The sequence below is a fragment of the Heterodontus francisci genome, chromosome 5 (genome assembly GCF_036365525.1).
Source record: "Heterodontus francisci isolate sHetFra1 chromosome 5, sHetFra1.hap1, whole genome shotgun sequence".
In the NCBI taxonomy this organism is placed as follows: Eukaryota; Metazoa; Chordata; class Chondrichthyes; order Heterodontiformes; family Heterodontidae; genus Heterodontus; species Heterodontus francisci.
Window position 1 is genome coordinate 101,101,840 of NC_090375.1, and position 18,840 is coordinate 101,120,679.

General features: G+C 42.4%; 1 protein-coding gene across 1 annotated transcript; it reads left to right on the plus strand.

Annotated features, from left to right (window-relative positions):
- Positions 1-17,475: 17,475 nt before the first annotated feature.
- Positions 17,476-18,477, plus strand: LOC137369575 (neuropeptides B/W receptor type 1-like). Its single transcript, XM_068030866.1, has one exon. The coding sequence runs from the start codon at positions 17,476-17,478 to the stop codon at positions 18,475-18,477; it is 1,002 nt and encodes a 333-aa protein (XP_067886967.1).
- The last annotated feature ends 363 nt before the right edge of the window (positions 18,478-18,840 follow it).

An 18,840-nucleotide genomic window follows, 5' to 3' on the forward strand; every position in this document is an offset into this window, starting at 1 on the left:
CACTTAAGGGCCTCCTCCCACAGCCATTGGTATTTTACCAGCAGTGGATGGGCACTTCAGCACCTTGAGGAGGCCACCCAGTAATACCTGATCGGGCACCCTGTGCCCCATGGAGGGCCCCCCTCCCCAGCAGCACAGGCCACCCCTGCTAAAACTAGGCCTCCTACCCTACAGTCTGACTCCCCTCCACCCCTCGCTGGGGCCCAGCCAATTGCCCCCAGTGAGGTCCGGTTCCCACTTACCTTCCTGAAGGGTAGGGTCATTGTCCTTTTCTGGCTGGGTGCAGTCCCAGCAGTGGCCACCGCTCCCAGTGGTGCTGCTGGGACCGAGGAGCTGCTGGCCCTCTAATTGGTCGGCAGCTCTTGGAGGTGGGACTTCCAGCCTCAGTGGGCAGAAGTCCTGGCTGAAGCCAATTAAGGACCTGGGCTAGGCAAAATTGCAGCATGGCTTCCAGGCCCAGCGGAGGCAGGCTTGCCTCTGACTTTTCAGCCAATGGCCAGGGCCACCGCCTCAATGTAAAATTCTGGCTTTATTTTTAGTGAATAAGTTAGCCATGTGGAGGGGGTTTCAGTGGGAGAGCACTACTCCGGTAGTGATTATAATTCAGTTAGGTTTAACGTAGTTATAGAAAAGGACAAACACAGACAGGTGAAAAAGTTCTCAGTTGGTGAAAGGCCAATTTTACGAAGTTGAGATGTGATTTAGCAAAAGTGGACTGGAAACAGCTACTTGAAGGTAAATCAGTATTAGAACAATGGGAGGCATTCAAGGAGGAGATAGAGTGTGTTCAGGACAAAATTGTTTCTACAAAGAAGAAGGGTGGACACCCAACTTTGGAACCCCTTGGATATCAAGGAGTATTCAGGGCAGGTTAAGGAAAAAAAGAGAAGCTTATGTCAGCTACCGAGCGCTCACTACTGAAGAAAGCATAGAGAAAGTGAAGGGGTGAAATTAAATTTAAAAGGAAATTAGGAAATCAAAGAGAGGGTATGAAACACTATTGACAAGTAAGATCAAGGAAAACACAAAGATGTTTTATAAATACATAAAGAGCAAGAGAATAGCTAAAAAAGATTAGGGTCTATTAGAGACCAAAAAGTAATCTGTGTGTGGAGGCAGGAGACATGGACACGGTTCTTAATGAATACTTTTTGTTTGTTTCCACATAAAGAGGGGGAAGGTTGCAGACATTTTTGTTAAAGAGGAGTGTGAACTATTGAATGGGATAAGCATAGTGACAGAGGAAATATTAAGAAGTTAGGCATCTTTGAAAGTAGATAAATTAGCAGGCCTGGATGAAATGTACCCAGGCTCTAAACAGAAGCAAGCAAGGGAATAGCAGAGGCTCTTACCAACATTTTCTAATCCTCTTTGGCTACAGGCGAAGTGCCAGAGGACTGGAAGCCTCTTAATGTTGTATCATTGTTTACAAAGGGAGAAATGGATAGTCCAAGTAATTATAGGCCAGTCAGCGTAACCTCGGTGGTTGGCAAATTATTGGAAAATATTCTGAGGGTTAGTATTAATCATCATTTAGAAAGGCAGAAATAAATCAAGGGCAGTCAGCATAGATTTGTTAAGGGAAGTTTGTGTCTGACTAACTTGATTGAATTTTTGAGGTGATAAAAAAGAGGGTCTAAGAGGGTAGCATGTTTGATGTCGTCGACATGGCTTTTATAAGGACCTACATGCCAGTATGGCCAGAAAAGTAAAAACCCATGGAATCCAAGAGAAAGTGGTAAGTTGGATCCAAAAATGGAAACAAAGTGTAATGGGTCAACTAGTGTTTTTGGGACTGGAAGGCTGTTTCCAATGGGGTTCCAAGGGGCTCAGCACTGGCTCCATAGCCACATTGATGTGGTATACATCAATGGTTCAGATATAAATGCATGGTGCATGATTATGAAGTTTGCAGATGATACGAAAATTGGCCATGTGGTTGATAGTGAGGAAGAAAGCTGTAGACAAGAGGAAGATATTAATGTATTAATGCACTGGTCAAGTGGACAGAAAAGTGAAAAATGGAATTAAATCCAGAGAAGTGTGAGGTAATACTTTTGGAGAGGGTAAACAAGGCAAGGGAATACACAATACTGGGATACTGACATGTATAGAGAAGCAGATGGATCTCAGAGTACATGTTTACAGATCCCTGAAGATAGCAGTACAGGTAAATAAGGTGGATAAGAAGGCATATGGAATACTTTCCTTTAATGGCCAAAGCATAGAGTTTAAGAGCAGGAAGGTTATGCTAAAACTGTATAAAACACTAATTAAAACAACTAGAGTACTGCATCCAATTCTGGTCACCAATTACAGCAAGGTTGTGATTGCTATAGAAAGGATACAGAGGGGATTTACGAGAATGTTACCAGGAATGGAAAATTTTAGCTTTGAAGAAAGTTGGATAGGCTGGGGTTGTTTTCTTTGAAACAGTGGAGGCTGAGGGGAGATTTAATTAGGATTTATAAAATTATGAGCAGCCTAGGCAGAGTGGATGGGAAGGACTTATTTCACTTAGCAGAAAGGTTTATAACCAGATTAAAATAATTGGTAGAAAGATTAGAGGGGAGTTGACAAGAAATGTTTTCTTCTAGAGGGTGGTGCGGATCTGGAACTCACTACCTAAAAGGGTGCTAGAGGCAGAAACACTCATCGCATTTAAAAAATACTTGGATATGTACTTGAACTGTCTTAACCGACAAGGCTACGGAACAAGATCTGGAAAATGGTGTTCAGCTGGAGAACTATTTTTAGGCTCGCACAGATACAATGGGCTGGATTTTAAGAAGCCCTCGACATCGTGATCCATGGTGGGAGTTGGGGGGGGGTGGGGGAGGCCTGAAGATGGCTCCTGATGAGGCCCACCATGGACCTCGATGCCTGCAGGGCCTGGCCCGATCCTGATGGTGGCAGCGAGGCTCCGAGGTGGCACCCCCACGGCTGGGCGACGGGATCACAATTTGAATGTTCAAATCAATAAAATTACCAAATTTACACGCACTTACCTTAGATCTTAATGGCGCAGCGGCCGGCACTCCCGTGCCTTCAGATCCCCGTCCAAGGAAACAAGGCACCACATTAGTTGGGAGGGGGGAGGAGGTTCATTTGTCAGTGCGGGAGGCGGGGAGGATGGGGTCAAATATACATAATGGGTGCAGGGGCTGGTGGGAAGAGTTGAACCTTACACTTTGTGCAGTTTGGCTGGGGGCAGAAGGTCATATGTAAAAGGTAAGTGTTTCGGCGGTAAAGGGCAAATAGCTTTCATAATTGTTATTGAGGGATGGGAAAGGGGCAAAAGAAATGTATTTATTTAATATTGCTGTATATTTCTTTAAATATTTAAATAAGCCGGCACACAGGCATTGCCGGGGACAGACAGCCCACTCCCTCCATGTGATTGGGGAGGGGGTGGGGTGCAGGGGGTGTGGGGGGTGGTTGGGTCGCCCTGACTATTTAAATGAGCCACTGCACTTGAGATCACGGCAGCACACTGACCGCCATTTTCTGAGCTTGCCGCCAGCCCAATGGACCGAATGGCCTCCTTCTGTATCAAGAATTCTATGATTCTATTATTATTTACCAAGAAGCCTATAATTGCTTTCAGTAAAGCAATGAGGAAGTTAAAAAAAAGATTTTTCAAGAAGGAATTGAAGTTCTAAGTAGTGGATCAACAGCATTTCCTGGAGAAAAATTGCAGTATATTTAGATGGTTCCAGTACTACAATCATAATGGAGCACTAATGTTTTTGCAAGCTCACAAAATCACAAAATGCATATTTGGGGACATGCAAAAGCTAATACTACTGGCAAAAATAATTAATAATTAGTAATTAAATTGTATTGCAGCCCCGACTGCTTTCCAATCTGTGATACACAATGCTTTTTCATCTATAATGGCAGTGACAGGAGAGTTCTAATTACCTTGAACTATGCTGAACTCATTTCTACTGAATATATTCTGTTTAAACAATGCGACAATCATATTTCCCCAAATCTGTGCAAATAAAGTTAAAATGTCCCAGGTTTAAGAAGCCCCAGCTGTCTTGGGCCCAGGTACTTCAAAATAAACAGAAAGATCAGCCCATTTATTGATGAGTTCCATCCAAGACGTGTTTTAATAGTTAAATCTTTAATATAGATAGTTTTGGGAAATATTAAGCATTATTTGAGACATGGGTCTGTTATTATACTGTCCTGCATTTTTTAAAATGAATTCACAATCTTATTTTTTCCATCATTACTACAGTACTGCACTATAATCAGAGAACAGCTTGAACATGTAATGTGCCCACTTACGCTGTAATTACTCTTGTTATGATTAAGAATGATATGTAATGATAGAAAACGGGAAATATTCCCTTTATGTATAAATTACATAGTCAAATGCTTTGAATCTAGTCGAAAATCTAAGGAAATAGCTTTTGACTTGAAAATAATTCAAAACCAGTGATAGCAACAGAACAACTACTGCTTAACTCTGATTACGTTTTCAAGTGACCTTTCAGGAAACAAACTTCATTAACAGAAAATTGTATTTCATAAATGTTAATGAAAAGCATTTGATAAAAAAAAAATTATTTCATCTTCAGGATCACAGTGGGAGATACTAAACCTAGAGTCAGATTCATTATCATTTGCATTTACTGTACTAATAATAACTAAATAGAATGTTCCACCAAATTGCTAATTTTTTCTCTTCTGATGATTGTTGCCAAATAGCATTGCTATTAGCATGAACTTATTTCTCTGCACTCCTATTTCACATCTATGTGCTGCCGCTCAGCAGCATCATTCAAACCAACAATATTACATTCCACATGTAAGCAGACACCCAGCTCTATCTCACCATCACCTCTCTGACATCTCCACTACCTCAGATACGTTGCACTGCTTGTGTGACATCCAATATTGGATGAGCAGAAATTTCCTTCAATTAAACGTTGGGTACACTGAAACTATTGTCTTTGGTCACTGCCACAAATTCCATTCCCGAATCATCGACTTCATCCCCCAGCACGGCAACTGTCTGAGGCTAAACCAGATTGTTTGCAATCCCTCCAAGGCATTGCCTCTCCCTATCACCGTGATGACTTCTGACCCTACAACCCTCCAAAATCTCTATGCTCCTCCAATTCTGGTCTCTTACACATCCCCAATTTCCATCGCTCCACTATTGGCCCCTGTCCCTTTAGCTACCAAGACCCTAAACTCTGAAATTACCTTCCAAAACCTCTCCACATCTCTGCATCTCTCTCCTCCTTTAAGAAGGTTCTTAAAAACTACTTTTCTGACCAAGTTTTGGTCACCTATCCTAATATCACTTTATGTGGCTCAGTGTCAATTTTTGTTTGATAAGGCTCCTGTGAAGTGCTTTGGGTTGTTTTACTATGTTAAAGATGCAAATTGTTGAATGCAACAGCCTGGGTAAATCACAAATGTTAAAGGTTGAGAGATGTAATCTTTCTAAAATACTAAATAAGAAAAATTGGTAAATTTAAATTATGAAAAAGTGCATAATCTATGGGGGATGAAACTCAGTTTGGTGTTGCCTTTTTCCTTTGACTTAAAATTGATGTTAAGGAGGCAAATTGTCATAGAATCATTGAATGGATACAGCACAGAAGGAGACCATTTAACCCTCATGTCCGTGCCAGCTCTCTGCAAGAGCAACTCAGTTAGTCCCACACCCTGCCTTTTCCTCGAAGCCCTGAAATCTTTTCTCTTCAGATAATTATTCAATTCCCTTTTGAAAACCTCTATTGAATTTGTCTCCACCACAATTTCAGGCAGTACATTCCAGATCCTAACCACTCACTGCATAATAACGTTTTTCTCTTGTCACCATTAGTTCTTTTGCCAAGCACCTTAATTGGTGTTCTTTGGTTCTCGACCCTTCCGCCAATGAGAACAATTTCTCTCTAATTACTCTGTTCAGAACCCTCATGATTCTGAACACCTCTATCAAATCTCCTTTTAATCCTCTCTTCTCTAAGGTGAACAGCCCCAGCTTCTCCAACCTATCCATGTAACTGAAGTTCCTCATCCCTGGAACCATTCTCATTATTCTTTGCTGCATCCTCTTGAATGCCTTAACATCCTTCCGAAAGTGTGATGCCCAGAACTGGACACAATACTCTAGTTGTGGCAGAACCCGTTTTTTATAGAGGTTCATCACAGCCTTCTTGCTTTTGTACTCTATGCCCCCCCCCCCCCATTTTATAAAGCCCAGGATCTCGTATGCTTTATTCTCAACCTGCTCTGCCACCTTCAACGATTTGTGCACATATACTTCTAGGTCCCTCTACTCCTGCATCCCCTTTAGAATTATATCTTTTATTTTATATTGCCTCTCATCATTCTTCCTACCAAAATGAATCACTTCACACTTCCCTGTATTAAATTTCGTCTGCCAAGTGTCTGCTTATTCCACCAGTCTATGTCTTCTAAAAGTTTATCACTATTCTCCCCACAGTTCACAATACCTCCAAATTTTGTGTAATCCACAAATTTTGAAATTGTGCCCTGCACACCCAAGTCTAGGTCAGTAATGTAAATCAAGTAAAGCAATGGTCCTAACACCGACTCTTTGAAAACCTCCTGTCCAAAAAACAACCATTCACCACATATTTCTGTTTCTTGTCACTCAACCAATTTCGCATCCGAGCTGCCACTGTCCCTTTTATTCCATGGGCTTTAACTTTGCTGACAAGCCTGTTACTTTATCAAATGCCTTTTGGAAGTCCATATACACAACAACTGCATTACCCTCATCAACCTTCTCTGTTACCCCATCAAAAAACTCAATCAAGTTAGTTAAGCACGATTTGCCTTTAACAAATCTCTGCTGGCTTTCCTTAATTAATCCACATTTGTCCAAGTGACTGTTAATTTTGTCCTGGGTTATCATTTCTAAAAGCAATCCCACCATCAAGGCTAAACTGACTGGCCTGTAGTTGCTGGGCTCATCCTTACACCTTTTTTTTGAACAAGAGTATAATGTTTGCAATTCCCCAGACCTCTGGCACCACCCCTATATCTAAGGAGGATTGGATGATTATGGCCATTGCCCCTGCAAATTTTCACCCTTACTTCACTCAGTATTCTTGGATGCATCTCATTCGATTCTGGTACTCATCAACTTTAAATACAACCAACCTATCTAATGCTCCCTCTTTATCAATTTTTAGCCCTTCCAGTGACTCAACTACCTCTTCTTTCACTATGATTTGAGTAGCATCTTCTTCCTAGTACACGCAGATGCAACGTACCCATTTAATAACTCAGCCATGCCCTCTTCCCCCACCCCACCCCACCCCTTTTTGATCTTTAATTGACCCCACTGCTCCTTTTACCACCCTTTTACTAATTATATGCCCATAGAAGACTTTTGGGTTCCCATTTATGTTAGCTGCCAGTCTTTTCTCATACCCTCTCTTTGCTTCTCTTATTTCTTTTATGATTTCCCCTCTGAACTTTTTATGTTCAACCAGGTTCTCAATCACATTACCCATCTTACATCTTTCTGCTTCATCTTACTCTCTATCTCTTTTGTCATCCAGGGAGGTGTGGCTTTGTTTGCCCTAACTTTCTCATTTGTGGAACTGTACCTCGACTCTACCCAAACTATCTCCTCCTTAAAGGCAGCCCATTGTTCTGTTACAGGTTTTGCCTGTCAATCTTTGATTCCAATTCACCAAGGCCAGATCCATTCTCACCCCATTGAAGTTGGCCCTCCCCAGTTAATTATTTTACTCTGGATTGCTTCTTGTCCTTTTCCATGCCTAATCTAAACCTTATGATACCATGATCACTGTCCCCTAAATGTTCGCCTACTGACATTTGATCCATTTGACCCACCTCATTCCCCAGAACCAGATCCAGCAATGCTTCCTTCCTCATTGGCCCAGAGACATACTCATCTAGAAAATTTTTCTGAACACTCTTTAGAAACCTTTCGCTCTCTCTGCCCTTCACGCTATTACTGTCCGAGTCTACATTAGGATAATAAAAGACCCCATTATAACTATTTTATAATTCTTGCACCTTTCTGTAATTTCCTTGCAAATTTGTTCCTCTGTATCTTTCCCTCTAGTTGCTGGAATAGACCCAGTAGTTTAATGATACCTCTATTGTTTGTTACCTCTAACCAAATAGATTCTGTCTTTGACCCCTCTAGGACATCTTTCAGTACTACAATCCTGCTACCCTCCTCCTTTCTTTCCTTCCCTATTGTTCCTGAACACCTTGTATCCAGAAATATTTTGTACCAAGTCCTGCCCTTTTCTGAGCCAGGTCACCGTTATCACCACAAGATCATATTCCCACGTGGCTATCTGCACCTGCAGCTCACCAACCTTATTTACCACACTCTGCACATTCACATACATGCACAGTAAATCTCATTTGAGCCTTATTACATTCCCTTTCACTCTGACCCCACCTAATACAATACTATTTCCTACTCTAGCACTATCTGTCTCTCTCAATTCTTTATGCACCTTGCTTTTCCACTCTAATGTTACCTCCTGGTTCCTAAACCCCTGCCAAGTTAGTTTAAACCCTCCCAAATAACACTAGCAAGCCGCCATGGGTTTTTGGGTCACAACGTCCCGTGTCTGATTCTCACTGAAAATGTCAGCGATCTTTGGTCATCCCGGGTTGCCTAAATGAAATATTAAAATACGGGTCCTATACCTTTTGGAAATTGAACTGTGGGCATGCCAGATTTGTTGTTTCTTAAACAGATGCAGTAATTCTTGGCAACACCAGTCAGGAGGAAAACTGCAGGACTATTGTCTAAAGGATCCTCACATGCAATCAGGTGAACCTCTAGTTAGTTTTTTTAGCGGGCTGATAGGCCATTTTTTGGAGCTTTCCTGGCTGCTTGGAAAACTTTTATAAAGTAACCTTTTGGAGGTGCAGCACTATCTCTGTGCAATTATATGAAATTATAGTTGTGTTATTTGGTCTGTTGTTGGGGCTGGAGGAAGAGGAAGTGGAATAGCAGTATGGAAGGAAGGAGGGAAAAGTGAGCAAAGGAGGGGCATGCTTACAGGACAGTGGAAATGGCAGGCAGAGTTGGTGCTAGATGCCTCCCCCTACACCCCGCACTCCCACCACCACACCCTCCCTTCGGATTTTCAAACGCTGCTCTGGAGGTGTGCGTGGCAAATCCTCCGGCACACTGGCGAACCATACAGGCTTTCTGGAATCGAACATCTTATCTCAACTTAACTGAAGGGCAGTGTTCTGGAGGCTCCACTGCACAAAGGACGCTGTGACGGAGCTATGTCACCTGTTGCTGCATCAACTGCAGCCTAGCACCAAGGCATGCACAAGGTGATGATGATTCTGAATATACATTCCTTTTACTGAAATTTTCAACATTTACATCAGTAGAATTTCAGTTAGGTAAGCATATCAAAGGATATGAAGAAAAGGCAGGTTGTGATCCGCTGTAGACAATTTGCCATCCATTGCTACGTAAGGCTGGTCACACATGCCCTCCATCCTAAACAAACAATTTTTTGAATTATCCTTCTTACCCATGCACCCAGAGTCCCTCCTAATATCACACCCAGTCCTTAAACTCACCAGATGCATATGCTAAAATTGTACACATTCTTCAGTGTAGCCCAGACATCAGTAGGCAATGTTGCAACAAACACCAATGCAAAGAAACTGAGCACAACAGCAAAGTGGCTCATAACAGTTCATTTAAAGATTGAATACAGTTTTAAAACTATGTTTTTAGCTTGATACTTAAAAATTATCCTAGTGCCTGCTTTGTATACTCTGATGCTCCAATGAATTGCTTCCCCAAGAGCTACAATATGGCAGGTAGAAAGTTGCTGAACCTCCACTGATTGGACCTGAGAAGGTTGAGTGATGGTAAGTGTTCAGGAGAGATTGTCTCCTCTTCCTCTGCTCCAACCGGACTCTTACCTTCTGCTGGACCTGGAAGGGAAATAAAGTGGCAAGGGTTAGCAGTTAGTCACAGCATAAAGCAGTGTCACTTCACCAGTGTGCTGGAGGATTTGCCATGCACACCTCCAGAGCAGCGTTTGAAAATCTGAAGGGAGGGTGTGGTGGTGGTGGTGATGGTGATGGTGATGGTGATGGTGATGGTGATGGTGATGGTGATGGTGGGGGGGTGGGGGTGGTGGTGCAGGTAGGGGGAGGCATCCTGCACCAACTCTGCCTGCCATTTCCACTGTTCAACTGAAAGCAGTCAAGTGCACCTCCCCTTTAAGATGTGCAGGCTACCTATAAATGGCATAGCTTACACCTGATTTCTCACACTCACAATCAATGAACTGTCAATAACCAGCACAAGTAGCACTGTCAACTTGCCAACCTTCATCTACTAAGACATGAGTACCAATTTTGTGCCTTTCCCTCACATGATTGAGCATGAAGTCCAACCATTTTGTGCTGGGATCTTGTATATATCTTCCTTTTTTTAAACAATGGTACAGATATACATTTTATTGGTAATTTATGACCCACTAGCAAAATTGCAGGAACATGCGGTTTTGAAATGGACAATTTCCCAGCCAGTTCACTGGAATAAACAACTGGTAGCCAATCATGGTAAATCTTACAATAATGACTTTTTAACACTTCACAAGCAGTGTAACCACTTCTATTGCCATATTGTCAAAGTATGTTCATTGAGCTGTGGAGTGTGTAATATTTATGGAGATTGGCGCAACAAAGATTCTGAAAAGCCTAATTTTCAGAGCAGATGACAGCAGTAACTGTACCTGCTACAATGAAGCATAATGAATTGTGGTGAAAAATGGTCCTGAAATTTTCTAAATAAGTATAGCAATTTGCCACTGACTAAGAGAACCTTACAGGAGGTCTGGAAACAGTAACACAATTTACGGAAAAACCCAAATGTAAGGTGTGAATATTTCTGCAACATATCAGCATGTGATACATATTGAAAGAATCTTTCAAAACTCAAGACATCTCAAAGTGCTTCACAGCCAATTGAGCACTTCTGAAGTGTAGTTACTGTTAATATGCTGCAGTCAGTTTGCACAATTTGCACAGTTCCACAAAAGCACTAACCAGATAATCTATTTTCTTTAGTAATATTGGTTGAGGGAAATTATTGGCCAGGACACCTGGAGAACTCCCATGCTTTTCTTTAAATAGTGCCATGGAATCTTTTACATCCACCTGAGAGGAGTAAATTGGGCTTGGTTTAACATCTTTTCTGAAAGACCTATGGAAAGGCTGCTGTTGTTAAAGATATATGTATAAATGCTGTACTGACACAGAGAGGAAACGTATTCTGAGTAGAGTTGTACAAGTGAAATTGGCAGGATTATATAACTCACATCATATATGCCATAAAGGAAACAATGTACAATGAGCAAGTAATTAAATGGGCTGAAATATCCTCTTTCAATCCCCTCTATACTTAATGGGAGTGAATTTCCATGGAGCTTTTCCTGATGGACCCCTGTAATTTCAGCAGAAGTGCCCAGGAAATGTGATTTTTGCATGGGTGAGGCTTTCAATTTTTGATTGTGACTTCCCCTGGCCAGCTGGTAATGGAGCTATCCCTGATGCTGCAGGTATTTTAAAATGTAAACCTGTTAATTGGGTTTGCTTTGGTAAATTTTACAAATGGCACAAAGCTTTACCCACTGGGAACATATGTTGAGAATTTGTTCACAACTTTCCACCGTATATCAGGTGCTCAAGCATGCGTTCCCGTGATATTCTATTCATTAGATTTAATGGCTGTTATGACACTTCATGATGAATTTGTTGCAAGAAAGGAAAATTTGCTGTAACAAAAAGAACCGACAACCCATCAAGATGCATTAATAGCTGAAGAGTCAAAAGTTCATACAAAGCTCGTGTAGAAAAATGTTGCAATGTTTGTCTTTGAGGGAAGAGAATTGAGATAGTCTAACTTTCTTATTCTAGTGATAGCTCCTGTCAAATGATCACAATGCTGCTAGGGACTGTCAGAAAGAAGTTCAAGGCCTGAACTTCAATTTATATGTCTAGAAGTTAATTTAAATGTTTTGGTTTGTTTCTTAATGCATAACCATACATACAAGAACTAGGACAACATGACATGTTTTTCCCAACTAATTGTAAGTTTTACACTCATTCACTGTGTGAAAAATGCTGATCTAAGCATTAATCATATTTGGCAGCAGTAATGCTGGTATGCAAATTCTAATATATGTTTACCACAGCAATAAATCTTTTACACTAGTGGATTAAAACTGCAATTCATTCAATTATTGAGGAATGTCGCATGGATCTAAATACTTTTAGTAAAAATGCAAATTCCAGTCATATAGTTTACATTATTGGAGTTCTAAGTCACTCGCAGACCAGGCCTTAATCTATGTCCCCAGACTGAAATCTGTACAAGCTTAATGGGCTGGATATTGTGACAGAGATAGTGGTGAGACTAACAGCACTCATTGTCATTCATGTGGAAATCAGACAGCAATGTCTGCAATATGCACATATGCAATAAAATGCAGAAATTAAGAAGTTGCTGTCCTGGATGCCCTGCTCCTCTAAAAGCTGCATGATATCAGTATTTTGCTGAGAGACTCACCAATCAAATACATAGAATGACATGAAGTTGTTGTACTTTCTTGATACCTAGGAAACTCACTAGAAAAAGTTAGGACTTGTCCATTTCAGTGTACATACCCTTTTAATGGTATGGTAAGCCTTAATTACTGCCAAACAACCTCTCTGACACTGAAAATGAACTTTTACAAGTGTGGAGTCTCATTCCTTGAAATTTTAATTATAGTTGGAGATTTTAAAAAGTATAATTTCTGTCTCTTTTATCTCTGTCTTAATTTCATTTATCTTTCCCTCTCTTTGTTTTGCTTTCTGCACACCATTTGGCATTGAACTTACACTTCCTGGTCATACTCTGCACTGCTCATAAATGTTAAAATCTGATTGGTTAAGGAGATACGCAATTTTTTACCTTGATTATACAAGGCTCAGTGATTTTTGGCTCTTTGATTGCAGTAAGTTCCAATGCAAAATCCCGTAGAAAGTCTGTATGGAAATGTAGGTGTAATGAATGCCTCATGCTCTTCATTCGCCACTGAGAGCACAATCCGGCCCAATATTTGGAATCTGAGGTCTGGATTTTGTGCAGGTGGCAGAGGTCCCACCACCGGAGTCGAAGCGGGAAACAACCCTGCTTCGGTATGCAGTGAAACTCTGGCAGGTATATTCCCAGCAGTGGCCGCCACCAGGGCTGCCATCCCATGTAAGGATGGCAGCCCATTCCCAAGAGCTGCCGGCCCAATCAGAGGGCCAGCAGTTCAGCAGCCTCAGGAGCACCACCTCTAACAGTGGCCATTGCCGAGTCTGCAGCTACAAGGAGAGAATGCCTTAATAGCCAAGCGCCCTTGAAGAGGGATAATTGGTGTTGGGAGATGCTGGGGACAGGCAGGCAGGCCCCAGTGATTGGGGGGGGGGGGGTTGGAAATGGGTTTCACAGTACACAGGCAGCGCTGTTGCCATGGGGGAAATCATTGCCGCTGGAGGGGGCCCCCTCTATGGACCGTGGAGCATCCAAAAAAGAAGGGAATGCCAGAGCCCGCTGGGTGGCTGCCAGGTTTCACTGGGCCGGCCAATCTGCCAACTTTGCTGCTACTGGCACAATGGCGTTGCAGTGCGAAGACTTTGGGCTCACCACCACCCCCGCCCATGTGTTCCTGCGCCATTTTGCCAGCCTTCCTGCCTCCCAAATGACATGACATGGACTGAATTTTATGAACAGGCTGCAACTCGCAGCGGCGCACTCTGATCTCGGTATGCCGCCAGTGCAGATCCAGCGTCGCTGAGCCCCCGCGATATTTCACTCAGGTGTTCATTTAAATGGAGGTAGAGGAGCAGCCGCCCCTGATTACGGAGAGTGGGTGGCTGTTCCATCCCTGGCAACAGCATCTGGCGTCACCGTGTGGGCGCTGGCACTATTCTTAAAGGGCTTCAGGCCCTTCATTCTCATTTCAAATTCTAAAGGTCCCACTTCACTGCAACCTGCTGAAAAATGTTATTCCTAATAAGGTTCCCCTCTTCCACCCTGCCCCCCAACAATGTGTCCTCATTTATTACTGTGACATATCCCCCCAAAAAAGTACCTTTTGATTTCTTAAACTTTCCCCCCTAATGCCAGAATATTTGACCCTCAACCCCTTCCCATCATCCCCCCAACCAATTACAACAGTTCTCCCCAGTAACACCCACTTTGAAAATTTCACTCCTTCCCCCCTCCCCACCACTGGCATGCCTCAGAACTGCCAATGGAGTTCCGAAGGCGCAGGAGTCTAGCCACAGCCAGGATATCGGCGTGGGACGGCCATCACTACCAGATAAGTAATAACTTGTTACTTTCAATATCATTTGCATATTAAATTGAAGGCTCCGCCACTCGGTAGCGGGGAGGCCGCACCAAGGCCTCGCCGCCTTCAGTACAATGTGGCAGGGTCTTCCCGACATTGGGGTCATGGCGGGCCTCTCCCAGAAGAATTTTCCGGGCCCCCTCCATCACAATCCCTGATGTCATAGGGCTATTAAAATTCAGCCCATATTTCTGAAAAGGAAGCTTGTCCTTTCATGGTGACATAAGTATAGTGCATTGTGGAAGGCACTATATAATTCTCAGCATAAGCACTCCAGGTGAATTAAGGGAGTGGCAGGGTGTGTTTGTGTTGTGGAGGGGAGGTGGTGGTGGTGTCATTGTTCACAATTAATATCATTTAGTGAAATAATGAAGTCTCCTAAAATTGTAATTCTGCGGCCCTATGAATTATATACACGCTAAAAGCATAAACAGCATTTATTGCCCATCCATAATTGCCCTTGAGAAGTTGGTGGGGACCTCCTTTCTTGAACTGCTGCAGTCCACCTGGGGTTGGTACACCTACAATGCTGTTAAAAAGGGTGTTACAGGATTTTGATCCAGGGACAGTGAAGGAACGACGATATAGTTCCAAGTCAGGATCATGTGTGGTTTGGAGAGGAACTTGCCAGTGGTGGTGTTCCCATGTAACTGCAGCCCTTGTCCTTCTAGGTGGTAGAGGTCAGGGGTTTAGAAGGTGCTGTTGAAGGAGCCTTGGTGCATTGCTGCAGTGCATCCTCTAGAAGGTACACACTGCTGCCACTGTGCGTCGGTGCTGCAGGGAGTGAATGTTTGTGGATGGGGTGCCAATCAAGTGGGCTGCTTTGTCTTGGATGGTGTCGAGCTTCTTGAGTGTTGTTGGAGCTGTCGTCATCAAGGCAAGTGGGGAGTATTCCATCACACTCCTGACTTGTACCTTGTAGATGATGGACAGGCACTGGGGAGTCAGGAGGTGAGTTACTCATTGCAGGATTCCTAGACTCTGACCTGCTCTTGTAGCCATGGTTATTCCAGTTCAGTTTCTGGTCAATGGTAGCCCTTAGGATGTTGATAGTGGGGGATTCAGCTATCATAATGCCATTGAATGTCAAGGGGAGATGGTTACATTCTCTCTTGTTGCCTGGCACTTTTGTGGTGTGAATGTTATTTGTCACTTATCAGCCCAAGCCCGGATATTGTCCAGGTCTTGCTGTATTTCTACACGGACTGCTTCAGTATCTGAGGAGTCGCGAATGGTGCTGAACACTGTTCAATCATGAGTGAACATCCTCACTTCTGACCTTATGATTGAAGGGAGGTCATTGATGAAGCAGCTGAAGATGCTTGGACCTAGGACACTACCCTGAGTGACTCCTGCAGTGATGTCCTGGAGCTGAGATGATTGACCTCCAACAACCATCTTCCTTTGTTCTAGGCATGACTCCAACCAGCGGAGAGTTTGCTCCCTGATTCCCACTGACTGCAGTTTTGCTAGGGCTCCTTGATGCCAAACTTGGTCAAATGCTGCCTTGATGTCAAGGGCAGTCACTCTCACCTCACCATGAAAGAGCATCAATCTGAAATGTTAACTATTTCTCTCAGCGCAAATGCTGTCTGATCTGCTGAGTGTTTTCAGCGTTTTCTGTTTTTATTTCTGATTTCCACCCGTCCAGTATTTTAATTGTGTGCTCATTTTAATCTCGCTGGCACCATCCCCTGAAGAATCAGCGCTTCTTCTAATGCTAGATTTCTATCGAGTAAAAGTATCTGTTTATTGTGATATGTGCCCACTATTAATTGACATCAAATCCAGTTTGCAGTGCGTTACCACTTCCAAATCATATAATGTATTTACTCCAGACCCTAAAATCAAACGGAAAGAAACATGCATCAATTCTCAGCAGCACGGTTCTGGCTTTCAAGCCAACCACCCACAAAATTGCGAAGCTGAAGTATCAAATATTGCAATATTATACCTATCATGGATTATTAGATTCAGCTGTTGACATCAAGAGAAAGTCCTACGGCTTTCTAGCTCCTGGCTGAAATTAAGTTTTGTCCCCCCTCCGCTTAAAAGCTGAAATAAAGAGAATAAAGAGCTGCATGTGTTGGGAGTGTAATGGACCTGATCTCTGGTTCCTATGGTGAAAGGTCTTAGCGTCCACTGATTTGCGTCTGTGCTCAAATCCACAGAGAATCACAAGACAGCTGGACAAATCTGACTCTGAGATCAGAAATTTCTCCCTCAGTATCATCTCAGCATCGGCAATGCAAGTTAGTTCAAACAACGGATTATCTGTCTGCAGCGAGTTCTGGTTACATCTAAACGGCAAGGTATGTCAGTTTAATTTGAGTCGCAATCTGTATATTGCACGCTTAAGTGAGCTAGAAAATAATTCTGTTAGGCATTTGTGACAAATTGCAATCCGAGTAGAGAGGTAGTGCAAGATCAAATTTAATTGGTTGTTTCTGTTAAATTGCGTTTGACAGAAAGTCGTTAGGTGTTAAATGCCTGCAATTCTTTTTCTTGATCTATTTAGTAAACGTCCATCTGTTGATGACTTCTAAGAGAGATGGCTATGACTTCGCAGTAATTTGGAATAAAATTAGAAAATCCTGATAAAGTCGTAACACGCCCGAGGCTGCAACAGATCTCTGCAATTTCAAATGGAGAGCCGAAGGATTGCATATATATATATATATATATTGATAGATCATAAACATCCCCCAATCACTGAAGAAAATGAAGGACAGCTGTTTACTCCGAGAAGTAAAACGACATATTAGAGTTTCTTTTCTCCAATCGTTTCATTTAACCTCAAAGTATAACTAGAGTTCATCGGATTTCCTGCAGTATTCTGTCACTGATTTAGCTTTACAGTGAAACTTTGAATTCTATGTTCAGTTTAAAAAAATGCCTTTATCTAATTAAATTGCCAATGAAATATTAAAATGTTAGATGTTCTAAATGGGGTTTGCAAGCCAGTCCAATGATTCTAAGGTGTACAGTTTTTCTTTTGCATAATCTTTACGCTAAACCAAACTGCGACTGATTCTGCCGCCCTAGCATTGAAAACATGGAAAATCTCTCTTCGAATCCAGCATCTCCGAACATCTCCTGCAAGAATAAGGAGGCAAGTTGTTTGCCTGCAAGTGGCAACGGGACCAATTCGACATGGCCAGGTCCGTACCCTGACTTTTACATCGCCATCCCCATCATATACTCTGTCATATGTGCTGCCGGTTTAACGGGCAATACAGCCGTGATCTATGTTATACTCAAAGCCCCGAAAATGAAAACAGTGACTAATATGTTCATACTGAATTTAGCCATCGCGGATGAACTTTTCACGCTGGTTTTGCCCATAAACATCGCTGACTACCTCCTGCTTCAATGGCCCTTTGGCGAGCTGATGTGTAAATTAATCATTTCCATTGATCAATACAACACCTTCTCCAGCATTTATTTTTTGACTGTTATGAGCATTGATCGCTACTTGGTGGTCCTTGCCACCGCGAGGTCTAAGAAAATGTCCTATCGCACTTACAGAGCGGCTAAGATCGTCAGTATCTGCGTTTGGCTTTTCGTCACCATCATTATTTTGCCCTTTACAATTTTTGGCCAGATCCACGATGACGAGGGCAGGCTGCAGTGTGTCTACGTGTTCCCACCTCCTGAGATTCTGTGGTGGAAAGCTAGTCGGATTTACACTCTCCTAATGGGATTCACCATCCCAGTGTCCACAATCTGCATCTTGTACACAATGATGCTATTCAGGTTGAGAAACATGCGCTTGAACACCAACGCCAAGGCCCTGGACAAAGCGAAGAAGAAGGTGACTTTAATGGTGATGGTTATCCTTGCAGTCTGCCTTTTCTGCTGGACACCCTACCATTTGAGCACGATAGTAGCATTAACAACAGATATTCAACAGACCACACTGATCATTGGAATCTCCTACTTTATCACCAGTCTAAGCTATGCTAATAGTTGTCTTAATCCTTTCCTTTATGCCTTCCTAGATGATAGTTTCAGAAGAAGCTTTCGGAAACTGCTGGAATGCAGAACAGCACCCTAATGTTAAGAGTCTTTGACGAATCTGTCCAATTACTGAATGTTGCATGTTTTTCTAAACTATCATCTACTTCAAATGCGTCACGCTGCAAATATCTCCAGAAATATTTATTCGTTACGGTCAAAAGACTTTTAATGAGATGATTATATCCGGGGAATAAAACGGTGTTTCCTTGTTAAGTAAAGCTCTAAATTGTCTCTAGCATTTCTATAGTGTGACATGTATGTATTCGTAAAATGTGCATGCTATTAAATATTACTTGTATTTAACTTGAAGACCAGGATAAAGTTGATGTGAATGATTTGCATTGTTGTTGCATTATATTCTATGCTGTATTGGCACATTGATATATAACATTGATAAGTG

What these genes read in the sequence shown, in the direction of transcription:
- LOC137369575 (XM_068030866.1), top strand. Translation starts at nt 17,476, where the DNA reads ATGGAAAATCTCTCTTCGAATCCAGCATCTCCGAACATCTCCTGCAAG.